Below are 21,432 nucleotides of genomic sequence, written 5' to 3'. Positions count from 1 at the left end.
TGTGCTTGAAGTTGTTTGAATCTCCTGCACCTCAATGGTGAGAATACTATATAACAAATCACCTTTTCTCAACCCCAGGTTGAAGGACATAAGGTACGTAGCTGGAAACTGGCCACAGTGGGAGTATCCACACTATGAAAATAGGCAAATGCTATCAGTGAGGGCTTCTCTCACCCCCATAAAGCCAGCGCACTATTAAAGGGCAGAAGAGTTTGAGACTCAAATGATAAGATGAAATTGGAAGGGGGAGGAGCTTCATTTTTTTTTAAAGAATAACAGGAAAGCTTTTTTTTTTTTTTTTTTTTTTTTGTCTTTTTAGGGCTGCACTAGCAGCATATGGAGGTTCCTGGGCTAAGGGTTAAACTGGAGCTGGAGCTGCTGGCCACAGCCACACCCACAGCAACACCAGGTCTTAGCCATGTCTGTGACCTACACCATAGCTCACAGCAACACCGGATCCTTAACCCACTGAGCAAAGCCAGGGATCGAACCCGTGTCCTCATGGATACTAGTCAGGTTCATTAATCACTGAGCCATGACAGGAACTCCTTTTTTTTCAGTCTTTTTGGAAAGATCTTAATTTTAGAAAAATCCATCTGAGTTTCCCCTTATTGGCCAAATTCTACAAAATAACCCAATGCAGCACCGTTTCTATTATAACAAGTCCCCTCTTAGTCAGTGTAGGGGGAAAAGGGTTTTCCCAGCCTAGGATTCAAGCAGGAGATAGTTTCAAATAACTTGTATTTCTAACTTTATACTTACAGAAGAGATGGTAAAACTGTTTCAAATGAGAATGATATCTAAAAAATAGGATACCTGTTCATTCTAAGAGTACATTCCCTTGAATTCATCAAAAAAGTACCACATAATATAAAAATTATATACAAACTTTAAATCTGTAGGAATATTTTTAGGTAATGTTTATAATGCCCAATATATTATTCTTTTTTTTTTTTTCTTCTTTTTAATGGCCACACCCATGGCATATGGAAGTTCCCGGGCCAGGGATGGAATCTGAGCCACAGCTGCAACAATGCTGGACCCTTTAACCCACGGCACAGGGCCCGGGGATCGAACCCACCCGCACCTCCACAGTAGCTCAAGCCACTGCAGTCAGACTTCTTAACCCACTGTGCCACAGCGGGAACTCCTATTAATAAAATAGTAAAATGCCAATCTTATTAAAGGGATTCTCTACTGAAGAACAAAGAAAGCATACTTAGCCAAGTTTCCAAGTGATTCTCTGTCATTAGCAAAGATGTTATAAGCTCCATCACTCTTCCATATCAGTCCTACTACACCTTGGCTGAAAGCCACCACGGCGGGAACTTGATCCTCATCCTTCTTTGAGAATGTCGTGTAGAACTGCAGACCATCCTCGGGATAAAGGAAAATGGCATAGGAGCTGGCGTCCGAGGAGGCCAGAACAGCCTGGAATGTGTTTCTCTGCGGAGATAAGTTAAAAGTCAGTTACTCAGGATCTTAAAAGGTGCCGCTCACCAGGCTATATGTAAAACATACAGACACGGCAGTGTTTGCACCTTATTCTAAAGTACTTCTGTAGCATGGTTCAAGTATTCCAACATAGCACCAAGACAGCTTAAATATCTCCAAGGCTATGTCAACAGGAAATTTTCTAATGCATTAATAACTACCTTCCACGTAACAATGACCCGAAGGTTAACCAAAAATTATAGAGATGGTCCTCCAGACAGTGGCCTACATCTCATGCAACTTAGCAAATTCTTACCCACAGAATTTGTTTTCACAGCCATTAAATATATTCAACCACATTCGCTATTTAGCATATATTCATTGAGCCCAAGCACCATGCAGTAAGAAAGAACATGAGCTTTGGGAGAAAACAGATCTGGATCCAAAATCCTTGCTCTATTCCGTCTAACACATCGTTGGCTGTGGAAGCTTGGGCATGTCTGAGTGTCTGAGCCTCAATTTCTGAATCTGTAAGATGGGAATAAAACCACCTTCTGCCCAGAAATGTTAGGAGGCCTGCGTGTTAGCCTAGGAAGAGCCAGGGCCAGAGAATGTCTTCCTTAATGTTAGCGCCTTTCCTGTGGGCAAGGCATTGCCCTGAGCACTGTGAAGACAAAGAATAAAAATGTACGTCCTGGAGTCCCTGTCGTGGCACAGTGGAAACAAATCCGACTAGGAACCATGAGGTTGTGGGTTCGATCCCTGGCTTCTCCACTCAGTGGGTTAAAGATCCGGCGTTGCTGTAAACTGTGGTGTAGGTCACAGACGCAGCTTGGACAGATCCCCGTGCTGTGGCTGTGGCTGTGGCTGGCAGCTGTAGCTCCAACCCCTAGCCTGGGAGCCTCCATATGCTGCAGATGCGGCCCCAAAAAGCAAAAAAACAAAAACAAAAACAAAACGTGACCCTTGCCCTGGAGAATTTACAGACTAGCTGGGAAGACTGACGCAAACGAAACATCGCTGAACTGGAGGACAGATTCTGTAATCAAGCTGTGTGCAAGGGCTACAGGAGCCACAGAAGAGGTGCCCAAAGCTGGAAGGAGTGAGGACAAAAGAAGTGGATTGAGGAAGCCGAGCTCCACAGGTGCGGTGAGGGTCAGGGAGAGGCAGACAAAAGCAGAGAACAGGGCTAGTGCCAGAGACTGTGGGGTAAAGCAAACAAGCAAACAGCCAGATCCAGGAATTGCAAATATTTTTTGGGGGTGGGGGTGGGGGATGCACACACAGCACTTGGAAATTCCCCGGCCAGGGATCCAGGGATCAAACCCTCGCTGCGGCAGTGACAATGCTGGATCCTGAGCCTGCTGAGCCACCAGGGAACTTTCAAATTGTAAATAATTGGATGCAGCTGCTGCAAGTGGGTGCAGCGGAAGAAGGGTGAAGGGAAGTTTGGCCCAGGAGGTAGGAAGAGTTCCATATAAAGGAGTCAGGCAGTTATCACTCAAGTGAAAAGGAAGCACACTGGGGAAAGGTAAGGTTTTAAACAATTTTCAAGTACAGCAGGTAGGCAGATATAGCTGGCAGAGCAAGATGTGTCTTTTAGGCCCAGACTTTCTGTCCTATGTCTGAATTAAGCAAAATTCAGCAGGTGTCTTTACTGAAGAACTTTCCAGAGTAAGTCACCCAGAGGGAGATGGAGTGTTAGCATTTCCCAAACTTGTTTGGCCCAAGGCGTCCTTTTCCTCAAGGACTGTCTTAAAGGACCAATGTTCCACGGCACATATGTTGGGAACCACCAGCCTGGAACATGCCCTGTTTAAAGGGAGTGTTCTGGGAGCTTTCAAGTTTCTCCCTACCCTGTAATACCATACAAATTAAATACTGGTGGAGCAAAATTATTTTTCTGAGGAGAAACTGATGCATGTCTTAAAGAGATGGCTTCTTTACCAGCTCAAATAGGTCCCTTCCTTCAAAGGCAAGGCCAGGGTCTACACACCCTAACACCTTTCCTGACCACAGCATCTACAGAGACACCCACCCCTGGTTAGGACAAAATTGAGTTCTAAACTATCTACATGGTGCAAATGGTTTTTCTCTCCCCAGCTAGAGTGTGGGCCTTGTCTACATCCCATCCCTCGGGATTGCTTTGTTATATTCACCTATCACAACATATTCGTAAATTCTCTATTTATCTAAACACCACCTCCCTCTATCTGCCACCCAAAGAAAGTACAGTGAGGGCTGCAATTTATCAACCTATTCTAGCCATGTGGCAGCGTTCCTAGGAACTGGCTTTCTTTACATCTAATCATCACTAAAGCATAGAGTTACACACAGCCCTGCAGATACAGATTTTGAGTGTCTGAACTGCGAATGAACAGCCAGCTGCATTTTGCTTTGGATTTTGCTTTGGATGTCAATGGCTTGGGCACGGCATCCATCACAGTAGCCCAAACCAGAAGACCAAAGCACACAAAGCCAACATGTCAGGCTCTTTGCACTTGAGCCTGGGTGCGTGCTTACCTTGTCTTCCTGGGCCGGGTCCTTGCCAGGCCCTTGGTAGGGAGCCACGTTTTCCCAAGTGACAACCACCACGCTACTGGGCTTGAAGGTGACTTCTGGGAACCCTCTCTGGACACACTCCATGGCCAGCTGAGTGGTCGAGGGGGATACGTCCTCCCGGTAATAAACCTTCCCGAGGCCATCAGTCGTGTCCAAGTCCGCCAGGAAAGGGGCAACCGCCCCAAAGGTTGGTGGGAAGAGCCCAGGGTGGGCTTCTTTGGCTGGGGGTTCACTCGTGGCAATGAGACCATTTGTGGTGACCTGCACAAAACCAAGCGTCATTAAAAGGAGCCCAGAAGTAAGGTCTTCCTCAGGGAGGCTGAGCTCCCACCCACAGAATGCCGTCACCATGAATCAAACACGACGGTGTGTCAAATACAGTAGGACCAGAAAAAAGGTCTGGAATTGTCACACAGCATCCCCTTCCTAGGGAGGGTGGCCTGGGGAAAAGAAGGAGGGACAAGAACAAGAATCACAGGACCGGACTCTGGCCAGTCACTGGACCTCGGGCCAGAGTCTTAACACTTGGATGTTCGGGCTTCCTACGTGCTTTGACACATGGGGCACCATTCAAACAATTCATCACCAAAGCCTGCGTTAATTGACTTAACAAGTGGAGTAATTGTTACAAAACAGGGCTGCACCAAGCACTGCAGGTCCACAAATGGGCTCCCACAATCCAGAAGGATATGGAGAAGAACCAACCCAGAGGATGAGCCAACGAGTGTCAAGAAGCAGAGATGAACTCAATGGGCCATGCCGCTGTCATTATCGTCAACAGTTTAATGTGTTAGATCAATAGCGAACATTCACTGAATGTTTGCCATGTTCCAAACCTCTTATAACATCTAATTCTCAGAAGGACCCCATAAAACTAGTTACTACTATTACCCACATTTTTCTGAGGCGGAAAATGAGGCAAGTTAATCCATTGGTCCAAAGTTACCAACAAACAGCAGCACTGGGATCTGAACCCAGAGAGCCGGACGTCATTATACACATACAGCCTTCTTGAAATAAGTGATCCTGCCTATGAAAAGATTTCACTGTTCTTCTCCAGCTAAATACCACACTCCCAGGGATAACGGAGAAGGGACAACAGCCCCACAGCTAAAGGCCTGCTTGGGTCTCCTGCAGAGCCAGGCTTAGAAGGAGGCTATGCGCCCCTCCCATGTTCTTGCTGGTGCACAGTCCATGGGGTAGGGGTAGGGGGGCACAGAGAACACCGTGCTAGTGGTCTTGTTACTTCCAGCATCTGTGAATTAAGAAAAAAGTCCCCAATCCAATGGGAGCAACTTTGAAAATGGCGCCCTAGTTACACTTCACCAGGCTGCAGACTGGGAAGAACAGATTGCAGCAAAGGGAGTCTTGCAATTCAGGAGTTGGTGGGAAGGCCGGTGGGGTTCCAGGTCACATCCTTCCCTCCTCCCCTCACCCCCCACAGCCTGATCCTTCAGTCACTTCAGGACTCCTTTCTGGGGGTAGTGGGGTGAGCGCAGACAAGAAGGAAAGGAACTTCAGACCTAGAACCAGGTGAAAAAGTTGAATGTGGCGAGACCCATGTGGGTCCCAGGAAGGGAAAAGAACAGCAGTTTGGGGAGTTATGGGTGGACTTGGCAAAACGCTTCCCTTTGGCCAAATGTCATGGACTGTTAACTATTCAGGTGACATATGTTCCATCATCACCTGGCACCAGCAGTGATTTTCTGGAATGCATGGACAGGCTGCAGAGAAGGGAGTCAGGCAAGGAGCCTCGCCCAGCTGGCTTCCCGCCCTCTTCTCCCCCACAGCATCCCACCCCTGCCCCCGCCCCCCACAAACATCCTGATTGGGTTTACACGTGGGAGCGTGGGAAACAGCTCCTTTCTCAAGCCACCAGAAGTTGGCAATTACCAGCTGCCAGGGGGAAGTGATCACATGGAGACCACAGACAGACAACGCGGCTGTAAAAAGCTGTTTTCCAGTGAAATTTAAATCAGGCCAACAATTCTGAAAACGCTCCCAGGGTCTTTTATTATTTAGAATCTGGGCACAGGGATGTGTCTATTTTCACAAGGAATGCTGCAGGAATTGAGTCTTTAGACATGTACCATGAAGCCCTGCAAACACTTGGGACAAAGACTGCCATTAGCATTGGAAAATTATTTTTCGGTCAATTTTCTGGCACATTCAGCTCCCTTGTCAGTGATAACGAAGAAAGGCAAACATCATGTACAGAAGAGCCAGAAGTTCCCTTTGAGTCTTAGCTTAAACTTCTTAGTATGTGGTTTTGATTTTTTACAGATGTAACAATTCCTGGCAGACTCATAAGACAACATTCCCTTACATGTGGGTACCAGTCTCCCAGGCGGGTACAGTCTTACATGTGGGTACACTCTCACAAATCTTTACAGCTTGTGATGGTCCTACTGGCCTTGTTCCTTTTCTCCATCTTTTTAAAGTCACCAGCTCAGAGTTCCTGTCGTGGTGCAGGGGAAACAATCCAACTAGGAACCATGAGGTTGCGGGTTCGATCCCTGGCCTCGCTCATCGGTTCGGGGATCCAGTGCTGCGGTGAGCTATGGTGTAGGCTGCAGGCGCGGCTCAGATCTGGCATTGCTGTGGCCATGGTTTAGACCAGCAGCTGTAGCTCTGATTCGATCCCTAGCCTGGGAACCTCCATATGCCAAGGGTGCAGCCCTAAAAAGAAAAGAAAAAAAAGAAAGTCAACCAGCTCAACAGAAAGGGCAGGAGCATGAAGGAAGGGCCTACAAGGTACTTAGGAGGCCAGAGGACAGACCCAGGACAACTGAGACAGGCCGGACCTGGGACCCTCAACCAGAGCCCTTGGACCTAGACAGACTCTCCTCCAGCAACAGAACACAGAGAAACTAAAGGGACTAAAAATCACTGCACACATGCGCAGTTGGGGCAAGTTATAAACAATAAGATACAAAAAGGCCACAAGCCAACTGCCACTTCTGAGATTCCGGGAGCAAAAGCAGGGTTCTGAGCATGATCCCTGCACACAGCACCACTAAGGGAGTAGGGAGACCACCTAAGCCGCCCCTCTGCTGACCTACTGATCCACCCTCACCCTTACCCTCACCCTCACCCCATTTAAGGGACCAGCTCCCCCACCCACCCCATGGGCCTCACAAAGGATCACAGCATCACTGGTTACCACTGTTCTTCCCACTGGAGTGTGATGTCATTAGGAAAACAGTTTGCATAAATGTGAACCCTTAACTCAAATCTGAGCAAGTCTCTAGATCTATCTACCACTTTCCAGGAAATGCAGGGGCAGAAGTGCACATAAATGAAACCAGAGGGCTATATCCACAAAATCCAGAATATGGGACATTCTGAAGGACAAATACCCAGTTTCTTTCCTTTTTCTTTTTGCAGCTGTACCTGCAGCATGTGCAAGTTCCTAGGGGGTCGAATCCAAGCTACAACTGCCAGCCTACACCATAGCCACAGCTACACTGGATCTGAGCCACATCTGGACCTACGCCACAGTTCATGGCAACGCCAGATCCTTAACCTACTGAGCAAGGCCAGGGATCAAAACTGCATCCTCACAGACACTATGTCAGGTTCCGAACCCACTGAGCCAAAATGGGAACTCCCCCAGTTTCTTTAATAAACACAAGGCACAAAAAAAAGACGTGAGGGAAATTTGTATCTTTCAAGAAATCCTGAGAAACAAATCTACCCGATGTGATATGTGATCATCACCTGGATCCTGATTTAAATGAATTAACTGAAAGGCGAATAAAGTATTTTATGAACCTATGTGATATTTGATGATATTAAGGAATTACTGTTAACTTTTTAGGAGTGATCATGATTGTGCAGTTTTGCTTTAAAAAAGAGTCATTTTTCAAAGACACATTCTCTGAAATATTTACAATAAAAGAAAATGTTTGAGATTTGCTTAAAAATAATCCTGTTTGGGGGGGATATGAGGACTAGGTGGGGCTACAAACAAAACTAGACAAGCTATAAATTGATCCTTGTTGAAGCTGGGTGATTCATGGGAGTGCATTGTAATATTCTATTTGTGTATATGTTTGAAATTTTCCAAAAAGAAGTTAAAAAAAAAAGATAATGAAGTAATTGATCTAAAGTTTAGCCAAGAGGAGTTCCCTGGTAGCTAGGTAGGTTAAGGATCTGGCATTGTCATTGTGTTATAGGCTTCAAGTCCCCTTCAAGGAGGTTAAACCAAAAAGCCTCTGGCCCTATCACATTGTAATGCTCCTTCCCCAACCTTGACCAGCCTCGACTGCTCAGTCCCTACCAGGGAAGGAATGTCACCCATTCCTCACCCTGACTCTATATAACCTGTCTCCCATGCAAATAAGGCATCCTCTCTCGAAACCAATGAGAAGATCAAATATGCCCCATATGGAAATCAACAACACTCAGCCCTTATGCACACTATAGGAGGCTGGGGCAGCAGAAATTGGGTCTCCCCTCAGGTCCACAGCCTGGGGGATATAAGAGCAATTGTAAAGTGAGGCTGGCCCACTTTTTATCCGTGTGCACATGCGCACTCTCCCTCTCTCTGAAAATGTACTTTTGCTTTAATAAATTTGTAAAACACAAGACCACCTGCCTCCATCCCTACATGGTGAGACCACTGGCTCTATCTCAGCACTGCTGCAGCTTTTCCCAGATGGAACAGCCCCTTGCCCCTGCTACCCCACCAGACTGACCACACAAATAAATCCTTGCTACATGTGGGCAGGAAATAACGCAGAGAGATCTGACAATTGCAGCAGCTTGGGTCACTGCTGTGGCGCAGGTTCAATCCTTGGCCCAGCGACGTAGATCACTGGCCCAGCAATTTCCACATGCTGTGGGCATGGCCAAATAGAAAAATTTTAGCCGGAGTTCCCGTCGTGGCGCAGTGGTTAATGAATCCGACTAGGAACCATGAGGTTGCGGGTTCGATCCCTGCCCTTGCTCAGTGGGTTAACCATCCGGCGTTGCTGTGAGCTGTGGTGTAGGTTGCAGACGAGGCTCGGATCCTGAGTTGCTGTGGCTCTGGCATAGGCTGGCAGCTACAGCTTCGACTGGACCCCTAGCCTGGGAATCTCCATATGCCGCGGGAGCAGCCCAATAGCAAAAAGACCAAAAAAAAAAAGAAAAAGAAAAAGAAAAATTTTAGCCAAGAAAGGTAGTTAACTTTTCTAGCTAAGCCCACAGAAATGTTCTCTGTCAAAGGAAGGTGCGTGTCCATTATCTGAATTCTTCCTTCTCCAGATGTAACCAGCCCTTTCCTCTCAGCCCCTGCCTCTTTCTCTACGAGATTTTCAGGAGTGTTAGTTGCACTGGGTGAGCTAGACTCCATTAAAGCACAGGAGTTGCTGGTGAAGGCAGGTTTAATAATTAACTAAAGTTACACATGCTCAAGACAGCAAGTACAGACCCCTGAGTCCAGAAGGAAACAAGTGATAAATATGTAAGTATTACACAGCAGTCATGAGTGCTATTTTCTGTTTACCACTTTGGGTCAGTGAAAAAAAACCACACGAATTATGAGACCAAGCTTTTGTTTTGATGTGAATGCTGGTGAGGAGAAGGCTAGGGTAGAAATACATGCGCTGGAAAAAAAAAAGTTCAATTGCTTATGCTCTCCAAATTCACTGTGGTGTTTCACCTAAACTGCATAAAAGCTGAGTGCTTTTGCATCTATGGTCCCCTTGGCCTCAACAACCCTCACTTACTTTTGTCTTTAGCAAAAAGTCCCATTTCTCCCTGTGAAGCTCTCCTGCCCTGCCCAAGCTCCTTTATGCCTCCACCTCTCTCCATCTTTTGTCAAAAAAACAAGACAGGGAGTTCCCATCATGGTGCAGCGAAAACAAATCTGACTAGGAACTATGAAGTTGTGGGTTCAATCCCTGGCCTCGCTCAGCGGGTTAAGGATCCAGCGTTGCCATGAGCTGTGATGTAGGCTGACAGCTGTAGTTTTTATTCAACCCCTAGCTTGGGAACCTCCATGTGTGGCCCTAAAAAGAAAAAGAAAAAAAGAAATACAATAGGCCCCAAATGGAGTCACTTACGCTAAGCCCCGCATCACTAAACCAAGTCTTAATTATAGTTTCTGTCCTCCAGAAATGGCATCTTCAACCAGTCAGTCAAGAACCACCTGAAAAGCACTAGTGAGATCATCCCCCCAAAAGGAAAATAACTTGGCAGTAACCAACATGCTTTTTTTTTTTTGCCAGATAACTTCCTTATTCCCGCTCCCTTCCCACTGCCTATAAAAATCTTTCATTTTGTCCAACTTCTCGGAGCTCCTTTCTAACTGCTAGATTGGATGCTGTTCGATTTGCATTGATTTTTGCTCAAACTCTTAAAAAAATTTTAATATGCCTCAGTTTACCTTCTAACAGTTCCCAATTAGCACCCTGGAGCCCCGACTTAGGTACCCTGACTCCCAGCAACACCAGCACATTCTTTGCTGTAGATTATGTAATAGGGAAAACAAATGAGTCCATATTGAATGTTTCTTTTACTTTGACCTTTGAATTCTATTGCTATTGCTAAAAGTTAAGAATGTTGCCTAAGCCTGAAGTTTACAGGAGAGCCAGCCCATTGTCAAGGCTCTGACCTTTAAAAGTATAACACTTTTGGAGTTCCCGTCATGGCGCAGTGGTTAACGAATCCGACTAGGAACCATGAGGTTGCGGGTTCGATCCCTGGCCTCTCTCAGTGGGTTAAGGATCCAGCGTTGCCGTGATCTGTGGTGTAGGTCACAGACGTGGCTCGGATCCTGCATTGCTGTGGCTGTGGCGTAGGCCAGTGGCTACAGCTCCGATTCGACCCCTAGCCTGGGAACCTCCATATGCCGCAGGAGCAGCCCTAGAAAAGGCAAAAAGACAAACAAAAAAGTACAACACTTTCCCATTACTATGAAGACAAAAAGTTGCAGGACAGAGAAAAACATTTGTCTCATTGGAGGTTTATAAGAACACTGTTGACCAGACCCACCCAAACAAGAACAAAGGATTCCGGTGCCAAGAACTTTGCAGCGATCAGTCACACCTGCTCTTCTTTTGGTATAAAAGAAGCCTGGATCCTAACTTGGTGAAGATGGTTCTTTGGGACACTAGTCCACCATCTTCTCAGTCTGTTAGCTTTCTGAATAAGGTCACTATTCTTTGCCCAAAAACTCAGCCCTCAATGTATTGGCCTTCATACAACGAGCCGTATGAGCTTGGATACCATAACGATCACACTGCAGAAATCTCATGCATTGAATGCACTCCTGGATTATTGACACTTAAAACGATAATAATGCTATATTATTGTCTTAAGGTAACTCTAACCACATATTGCATCGCTGAGGTTCTTGGTGGAGTAAATAATGCATCACTCCCTTATTGAAAGACAGCTACTTCCAGCACATGACCCGCGTAAATATCACCCTGAATCTTATTGACAGTTCATGCTGGGAAAAAGAAGTTTGTTCAAAGCAAAGTTAATGTTTAGAACCGCTCACTGTTATTACTAGCGTAACTCGATGCCCCTTTGCAGAACACACTCACCCACTCACCTCAAGGAACTTGCCTAAGAGGGGCTCTCTCCATCCAGCTGCACCACCAATAACATTACAAAATGCCCTCTTCCCCCTCCCCCACCACTGCTGGGGAGAAAATGCCAGCCCCACAGGGTTAACAGCTGGAGTCACTTATATACAATTGTTTCAACTCAGCTGACTGTTAAGAAGGGGCAGGATGGAGCACTAACTCGCGGGGAGGGGGGAGTTTCATTTAATCAAGCATTTCCAATCTCGCATGCATCTTTAAAGTGATCTTCCAGGCACAGGATGCCCAGGAGAAGGTCTAAATGCGGGTACATTAAAATTACGTGTTCGATTCCTTATACTCATGTGCACATCGAAGCAGTCAAACAAGAGCCATCTTTTTCAGCTTCAAAGGGCCTAGTAGCAGTTCCCAGGGCAGAAAGCAGCCTGCAACCGTGAAAAGCCTTCTTTAAAAGCCTTCTTTAAAACAGATGTGGTTAGGAATACTTGAAGTAGGCACAAATAAGAAACAAATGGGCTCCTTTTAGAAATGCAAATAGCTGCCCTGGGAAGACAATGAAAATTGCTTGGAGTTGCAAAATCCAACTCCAGGGGTGGGAGGAAGCAGAAACTTAAGGTAAAATAATTTAGGGCAAAGAAGGAAAAGGCAGCAAATGCTTGCTGCTAAGTTTGAGGCCCTTTACTAAAGCTGTTAGCATTTTAAAAATTTTAATACAAACCACCCCTTGCATGTAAATAAAATAGACAAGGAAATGAAAAGAGACGTAAGGAAGCTTCATGTCACACAGCCAAGTGGGACCAAGATTTGAACCCACATCTGGTCCAAAACCTGTGCTCTTTCTGTTATACGTATTCAGTGGCCTAGTTTAAAGAAATTGGGAGCAAAAGTCCTGGTTGCAAAGCTTCATGGGAGAGCTTCATGGATAGAGATTGGGCAGCTAGAAAAAACCTAGAAAACAAAAAAGGGCCTAAGAAAAGAAAAACTTTAGAAAGCAGTCCCCCAAAATAGCCTGGACTAATGATAACAGTCGAGGTGGAGGTTGATGGATACCAGCCTAGAGCCCAGAGGGGTCCTGGGGCCTGACCCCCTTGTGCAGTACTTTATAGTTTATAAAGCTTTTTCACTTCAGTTATGCAAACCTAGGAAAGCGTGTATGAATATCCTCATTCTTCATTTGAGAAAAAATGAGTTTCCATTGACAGGACTTGCCTAAGGTCACACACCAGAAGTGCCAGAATGAAACTCTTGAGTCGACACTGCAAATATTTTCTATTAACCCCACGGAGCCAGAGAAACGACTCTGGCTTGAATTAGAAACAAAGGGATTAGCAGATAAAAACAAGGGGCGACCTAGGGGTAATAGTTGAGCCAATGTTTTAAACTGAATCCAGTTAATGTCTAATGAGAGACTCTGGACCAGTTACCCATCTCTTTTGCAGATAACTTCCACCTGAGATTATTTTCCAACAGTTAAAAATGGCTGGGGGAGTTCCCATTGTGGCTCAGTGGTAAAGAACGCGATCAATATAAATGAGGACTCAGGTTCGATCCCTGGCCCAATTCCGTGGGTTAAGGGATCGGCGGTGCCCTGAGCTGTGGTGTAGGTCACAGACGCAGCTTGGATCCTGCGGTGCTGTGGCGGTGGCGTAGGCGGCAGCTGCATGTCTGATTCAACCCCTGGGCTGGGAACTTCCATAGGCCACACCAGCAACCTAAAAAGCAAAAAGCAAAAAGGAAAACAGGCTGGGAGTCTAAATTTTAACCTCTGGCGTGTCTGTCAAAGATGAGGTGGACGTGTCCTTCGGCGTTCCAGAAACGGAGGGGATCAGGAAAGGAAGACAAAGGTCTTGTCCACACCCTCTGTCTCTGGGAAGAAGTGTGCTCTTCCCAACACCTTGGATGTGAAACCTACAACACTTCCGATTCCGCCAGAACCCAGATTGGGACGTGACCCCACAGTTTTTTTCATTTGATTCACTCGCCGGCTGTCTGGACTTATGGAAGGTCAGGCTCTTCGTGCCTCAGTGCAGAAGGAATTCAGCGAGAGGCAAAGTGATAGATAGACAAGAAACAGATGTATTAAGATAGGACACTTGTGAGGGACACAAGTAGGCAGGTGAGGAGCCTCTACCCCGAGGATGAGATGGGCTCCATTTTTATAATACAAGGAAAGTGGGAAGGGGAAAAGACTGCCTTCTTCCCCACACTTGGAGTAAAGGCCAGGCTTACATCACTAGCTCCTCCTTCTTATTGGGTAAGAGAATATTTGACCTAGAGGTCAAACTAGGACTGTCAAGCTGCTTATTTATTCAAATCAGCAGAAGGGTGGTAACAGATGCTAGAATACGTTGAATCATCTCAGGTTTCCACATAATGAGAGTCTCCTACTTTGTAAGGTCATCTTTCCCTTAAATTCCTGTCCTTAGTCCTAAGGATCATTATCTGGCTGCCCTTGAATGCGGGCTTCATTTTCTCTTTCACGTAATGACCTAGGCATAGCTCGTGCTTTTATTTATGGTTTTATCGTTCAGCAAGCCTGCTTTGTTCCACGACATTCTGATGCTTTGCTTGAGCGATTATGAACTTGGAGTGGTCTCCCAAAGTGCCCTAGGTTTCCCGCTCTATCTGTGGTCCCCTACTGGGACTTCTACAACCGCCTGTGTAACCATCCTACTCCATCTCTACCAGATAAGAGGCTCTCAGAAATTCACCTGTGCTGACTGGGGCACCAGGACTCCCTCTCTGCATTTGGATGATACGAATCCCTTAAACTGAACACCAGTCCGTTAGTTTGACCATCAGAAATTACAGGGAAAGAATTAAGCACCCTTCTTCCTTTTCAAACTGAACCATATTAGTGTAACCCCAAAGCTCTAGCTAATGGAGGAGAGCTCTTTGCCATAGTATGACAGCTATTGACAGCTATTGGCACAACATTGTAAGTCAACTATTCTTTAATTAAAAAGAAAGAAAGAAAGAAAAAAGTAGGCCAGCGAATAAATGTACACAGAATACTAGAAACCAAGAAGCAAACAGCAAAACAAAATAAAGCATTTTGGCAACCCTTAATTTAATAATTGCTTTAGGGAAAAATCATCAATGGCTGCTAAAGACACTGACTGAAGACACTGAATGAAAGGTTGGTGGGCAAGGGGGCAGGTGCATAAGGACAAAGTGTCACCCCCTGGCTTGCTCACTGCTCACAAGGGGAAAAACAGCTTGACAGACATGATCTAGCTGTTATTGCCTTCACAGGAGCAGCTGACAGAGCAACAACCAGACACCACTTGCCTCCTGATGTTATACAACATGATATATAGGGCTTCGTGCGTGAAGTAGTCTTGTTAAATAATGTCTAACCTACTCGACAATAAAAATACAAATAACCCAATTGAAAAATGAGCAAAGGTTAGATTTACAAGGAGATCCTGCTGAATAGCATTGAGAACTATGTCTAGATACTCATGTTGCAACAGAACAAAGGGTGGGGGAAAAACTGTAATTGTAATGTATACATGTAAGGATAACCTGACCCCCTTGCTGTACAGTGGGAAAATAAAAAAAAATAAAAAATAAAAAATAAATAAATAAATAAATAAAAGAAAAATGAGCAAAGGATGTGAATAGACATTTCTCCAAAGAAGATATACAAATACCAGTAAGCACATGAAAACACGCAGAGCACCATTATCATGGGAGAAAGCAAATCAAAACCACAATGAGAGAGAGACCACTTCACACGCACTAGGATCACTTAAAACCACAAAGTCAGATAATAACAAGTGTGGATGATGATGTGGAGAAACTGAAATGAAACCCTCAAACACTGCTGGTGGGAATGTAAAATGGTGCAGCCCCTTTGAAAAATGGCTTGATAACTCCTCAAACTGTTAAACATGGAGTAACCATATGACCTAGCAATTCCACGCCTAGGTATGGACCCAAGACACCTGAAAGCAGATAGCCACATAAATATTTGGACACGAACATCTATGGTGGCATTCTTCATAACAACGCATAAGGAGAAAAACCTGAAGATCCATTAACTTACGAACGGACAAATAAAAAATAGAGTAGTATCCAGCCATAAAGGAATGAGGAGCTGATATGTGCTGCAACATGGATGAGCCTTGAAAATACTATGCTCAGTGAAAGAAGCCAGTCATGAAAGGTCACACGTTGTATGATTCTATTTATATGAAATGTCCAGAGCAGCTGAGTCCATATAGAGACAGACAGTAGATGAGTGGTTGCCAGGAACTGGGGGAGGGGAGGAGATGGGGGAGGTGGGGAATGATGGCCAAGGATCCTGGGTCTGTTTGGGGGTGAGCAAAATATTCTGGAGTTCAACAGCCGCGATGGTTGCACAACTCCCTGGTTACACAAAAAACATGGAACTGTACACTTCAAAGAGGTGAATTTTATGGTATGTAAAGTATACCTTATAAAAGCTGTTATTCAGAAGATCAAGGGTTTACACACACGCTCGTACATTTGTGAATCTCTCTTCAGGGAGATAAAAAATTCATGAATAGTGATTGTCTCTGGGGAAAGAACCACAGGGCTGGAGGCCAGGGTAGGAAGGAAACATCCCTTAACACAGTTTTTACAAGTTGTTTTTTTTTTTTTCTTTTAACAATTTGCATTGTCTTACTATTCCTAAAATTAAATTAAAAAGAAAATGCTATGTTTTCTAAAGAAAAAAAGTCTAACCTGAATATTTTCAAAATTACCTGTTTTCAGAAAATGCAGATAACAGACTAAACTACATGACAAAAAGATAGTCAAATGCAGAAAGCAGGACGTTTTATGGGACAATAAGCCATGACTCTTAAACAAATTGATAAATCACACTGGGGAGGGTATTGGTGGAGATGAAAAGACACTAAAGAGGAGTTCACTGGCGGCACAGTGGGTTAGGGATCTGGTGTTTTCACTGCTGTGGCTCGAGTCACTGCTGTGGCGCAGGTTTGATCCCTGGCTCAGAAACTTCCACATGACATGGGCATGGCCAAAAAATTAAAAACAAATAAATAAAAAAGACACTAAAGAGCCATAGCCAAACATAATGCTCATCCTCCTCTGTACCCCAGTCTGAGTAAGTCTTAACTACAAACAACTTTGGGGATACTGGAGAAATTTGATATAGACTGAGCATAAATTGATAATAGGAAATTAATATTAAGTGTGAAAATAGTCTGCTGGATATATAGGGAAATGCTCTTATTGTTTTAGGAGTTCATATTAATATATTTAGTGATGAAATGTCATGAAGACTGTAATTCACTTTGGATACATGAGAAAAGAGAAATAAATTAACCAAATAGGGAAAATGCTAACAGCAGTTACGTTTATGTAGTGTGTCTATAGGTGTTCATGACACTAATTTCTCCCATTGTGTGTGTGTGTGTGTGTGTGTGTAGGTGTGAAAATATTTGTAATAAAAAACAAAAAAAAAAAAGCAGGGGGGAGTTCCCACTGTGGCTCAGTGGTAATGTGGTAAGGGTCCTCCCAGCACACAGGGAAGGCAACGTGGCATCATGAACATCTATGATGTGTTCATGTGTGACTCTGTCACGACCTTGTAACATAGCCTCCCAATCAGAATGTAAGAATGTATGTTACCATATAAGAGAGACAAAGGGGAAAAACAGTAAAAAGGGACTATTGAAGGGTATATAAGGCTATACCCCACTGCACTTGGGGCTCAGCCTTTGGAGATGAATCTGCTGAGCCAGTGCCAGCATGAGTAAACACTGCTTCCTGGCAATAAGCCTCAGTGTCCCATCTCTCTGTACGAGAATCCTCCAACAGTAATGAACCCAACTAGTCTCCATGAGGACTCTGGTTTGATCCCTGGCCTCACTCAGTGGGCTAAGGATCCAGTGTTGCCATGAGTGGCAGTGTAGCTCATAGACGTGCTCAGATCTGGCATTGCTTTGGCTGTGCCATAGGCTGGCAACTACAGCTCCAATTTGATCCCTGGCCTGGGAACTTTCATATGCCACAGGTGCGGCCCTAAAAAGAAAAATAATTAAAGAAAAATAAAAGAAAAAAAAATGTAATGAGGACAAACAATTAAGAAACCTTCTCCTTAGGGACTAAGAACAAAATTTTTTCACAAGCAATGCAATGGTGAGGGGTGTGATACAGCAAGAGTGTGTAAGGCAGTGTGAGTCGTGTGAGTCGTGTGATACATAAGTGTGTAATGCAGTGAGTGGTGTAATGCAGTGTAAGTGGTGTGCTGTCGCGTAAGTAGTATGATGCAGTGTGTAAGTGGTGTGATGCAGTGTGCGTTCCATGAGAGCCAGAACCATGTGCAATGTCACTTGTCATGTGATGTAGCCACACATACTTAGCCCAAAAGTCTGTACATCCCAGGGCTGATAAAGAGACTGTCAAGTGAATAAATGAAGAAAGGAAGGGAAGAATCTGAAGCCCAGCTGACACAGTATAAAGACTGCAGAGCGAGGAGTTCCCACTGTTGATGCAGTGGGTTAAGAATCTGACTACAGGAGTTCCTGTTGTGGCTCATTGGAAACGAACATCTCCAGTATCCATGAGGATGCGGGTTCGATTCCTGACCTCGCTCAGTGGGTCAGGATCCAGCATTGCTGTGAGCCATGGTGTAGGTCGCAGATGTGACTCAGATCTGGTGTTGTGGCTGTGGCGTAAGCGCGGATTCAACCCCTAGCCTGGGAACTTCCAAATGCTGCAGGTGCCGCCATGGGAAAAAAAAAAAAAAAAAAAAGCAGAACTGGGGTGAGAAGATATGCACTCAAGGTCCAACTCTGATACAAGCTAAGTGTAATTTAACGAGGCTGTATGTGTCAGTTTTCTTCTCTACAACATGCGGTTCATTCTATCACCTGCCTGGGCGACCTCACAGGGCTGCTGCATGTCTCAGATGAGATAACACCTGAGCAAGCCTCCCTGCCCCTACCTCCAAACAGCTCTGGAATCCACAAGCCATGTCCACACACAGTCACCACCTCTCACCTGGACCCAGGTAACAGGTCCCCAGCCATGGGATTCACTCTGCCTCCTCCACACCTCCCTTAAAAGTCCTCTACCCTAAACGCAGCATCATCTTTTAAAAACTTTTATAATAACACCCCTTATAAGGGAAGCTTTTGAACACATACAGAAGAATCACACAAGGAACCTTCCATACACTCATCAATCAGCGGCCACAAGTACCTACACGCTCTACTTCTTATCTGTTCCTTCCACACATGTGCATGTTTATTTTCTTCTTTCTTGAAGTTTTGAATTTGAGACAGAAGGCAATAAAATATCACTCACAAGGGTCCACGTGTGAGCAGACACAAGTGACAGGAGGGTGCAGCCAGGGAGGTCAGAAGGGAAAGGGGTGCCTCGACCTGGGTAGGACAAGCTGGTGGTGGTGAGGAAGAGAAAGTGGCTGGTGAGTCTGCAGCCTGGCACGTGAGGAGAGCAGGCTAATAAGGAAAGAGGGCAGAGAGCCAGTGCAGCCTCGCCATGGAAGTTGCAGACATGCGGTGAGAAGCTGGATGTCATTAAGTGAAAAGGAAAATGCCTGGAGGGCTTTGAACTAGACTGTCCAGCTCTGGCTTAATTCCCCCAGTTCTTGAGCCACTGTCCTCACTCACAATGGCTTTCATTCCCTTCCAGAGACATGCCAAGCTCCTCCTCTCTACATGCTCCTGGTCTCACGCTCAGTAAGGAACCCGCCTGATGCTTCCCTTTGTCACATGGCTGGCCCCCTACCCATGCTTTAGTTTTAGGTTGAGAAAGTGCTCCTGATCCTTGCAACCAGCTCCGTTTCACCACAGTATATGAACTTCTCCCTCACGGCACTTAATCACAGTGGCAGCTGGTCAATGATCAATGTCATTACTGGTTTGATGTCTGTCTTCCTCACTATACTGTAAAGTCCGTGAGAGCAGAAACCATACTGGTTTGGTTTCAATCAGTCTCCTTCTCCAAAGCCTAGCACTGTCCTGGCATGTTAGGGAACAAATGAAACGTCTGTTGAATAGATGATGTATTGCAATGTTGCACTGCATTTTATTAGAAATAATAGGCGGTGTCCTGAGATAATAAATGTACATATTCAACAGCTGGTCCCTTGATCAGAGCATATCAAAGATTCAAGATAAAAGGAACCTTAGAGACAATCTTGTCAAACCTCTTTGTTTATAAATAAAAGAGATCTGGAATAATAAGAGTGTGAGATAGGAAGGGACTGGACCTCAATTACGACTTGATTAATCAACATGATTAATCAATGTCACTTTAGCCCCTACTGGAAATTAATACTATAGTCTGTGACTCAGCCAGAGCTACTGTTAGACCACAGAGCTCCTTTGGGCAAATCAGAAGCAGGTGCCCTTTCCCGGGTGGCCCCAGCCCCATGCTGAGGCTCATGGCTTGGTGAGTGGCCTGCGGGCTGGACTTGAGAACCTGTGAGTTCCATCAGTCAGAGCCCTGTGTTGCAAACTGCCTTATAACCACGGGCGGTGGCCCTGGGCTTAACTATAAACTTCTATGTGCAACTAAGTGTGGCAAGTCCACAAGTGATGCCAAGAGGAAGAGAACACAATCTCAGGGAGCCAGGCCCCCACGCAGCTCAGGACTAGGACTGGGCTCTATGCGCCCTCCCATTAAACCTGGTTCTCTTGGAGTTTCTGTCATGGCGCAGTGGTTAACGAATCCGACTAGGAACCATGAGGTTGCGGGTTCGATCCCTGCCCTTGCTCAGTGGGTTAACGATCCGGCGTTGCCATGAGCTGTGGTGTAGGTTGCAGATGCGGCTCAAATCCCGAGTTGCTATGGCTCTAGCGTAGGCTGGTGGCTACAGCTCCAATTAGACCCCTAGCCTGGGAACCTCAATATGCCTCAGGAGCGGCCCTAGAAAAGAAATGGCAAAAAAAAGACAAAAAAAAAAAAAACCTGGTTCTCACCTCCCCAAAACATCACGGGACCATGTCGAGTATGGAGAAATACTTCTTCAACCTGAAGTTTGCTATAAAAGAACTTACTAGAAATGGCAAGAAATATGAGAAAGAGGAGAAGGCTGGAAAGCCCAAGATGAAAGAAGCCATTCAGAAGAGCAACAGAGAAGCTGCAAGAACACACGCTGAAAATACAATCCACCAAGAGAATCAGGCAATTCATTCTTGAGCCTAAGCACTGGGGTTTGTGCTGTGGCAGGAAGAGCTCAAACTGTGGGCAAGAGTTCACAGCCATTGGCTAAGTCTGCAGATGCTACCTTGAGGGGTATGAACCTTGAAAAGATGATCGCCCTTAGTTTCCCACTGTAGTGCAGCGGGTTAATGATCCAGCTTATCTCTGTGCAAGTGCTGGTTCGATCCCCAGGCCACGAGCAGTGGGTTAACGATCCAGCATATCCCCAGCTGTGGGGTCACAGCTCTAGCTCAGATTCGATCCCTGGTCCAGAAACCTCTGAACTTCCATATGCCATGGGGGTGGCCAGAAAAAAAAAAGAGAGAGAGAGAGAAAAGATGTTTGCCCTAATGGACGAATGTGAACGCCAACTGGAAATGCTGGATTGTCAAATGTGACAAAGAGAAGACGCCACGAGTGCCCCAGAGCCCTCACATCACCACAAAACCAAGTGGCTATGGTGATTCAAGAAATGGCAGGTAATTTTCCAGCTATAGGGATGCAACTAGAGATTCTCATACTAAAAGAAGGCAGAAGTAAAAAGACAAATATCCTATGATATCGCCTATATGTAGAACCTAAAATATAACACAAATAAACTTATCTACAAAACAGAAACAGAAAACAGACATAGAGAACAGATTTGTGGTTGCCGAGGAGGAGGAGAGGGTATGGAGTGGGAGTTTGGGGTGAGTAGATGCAAACTACTATAAAGAATGTGATAAATAGC

The 21,432-nt window shown here is 45.3% G+C and overlaps 1 protein-coding gene across 2 annotated transcripts in view; it reads right to left on the bottom strand.

The window, feature by feature from the left end:
* Positions 1–21,432, bottom strand: part of NID1 (nidogen 1) — a 107,622-nt gene that overhangs the window by 74,538 nt on the left and 11,652 nt on the right. For both annotated transcript variants that reach the window (XM_021073758.1, XM_021073759.1), the window contains exons 2-3: positions 3,958–4,257; positions 1,220–1,446 (exon numbers count right to left, since the gene is read on the bottom strand). In XM_021073758.1, coding sequence (XP_020929417.1) covers positions 1,220–1,446; positions 3,958–4,257 — 527 coding nt within the window. The remainder of the gene's footprint in view (positions 1–1,219; positions 1,447–3,957; positions 4,258–21,432) is intronic.

This window comes from Sus scrofa, chromosome 14 (assembly GCF_000003025.6).
Source record: "Sus scrofa isolate TJ Tabasco breed Duroc chromosome 14, Sscrofa11.1, whole genome shotgun sequence".
Classification (NCBI taxonomy): Eukaryota; Metazoa; Chordata; class Mammalia; order Artiodactyla; family Suidae; genus Sus; species Sus scrofa.
The sequence above is the reverse complement of the archived record's forward strand: the minus strand, read 5'-3'. Positions and strand labels throughout refer to the sequence as shown.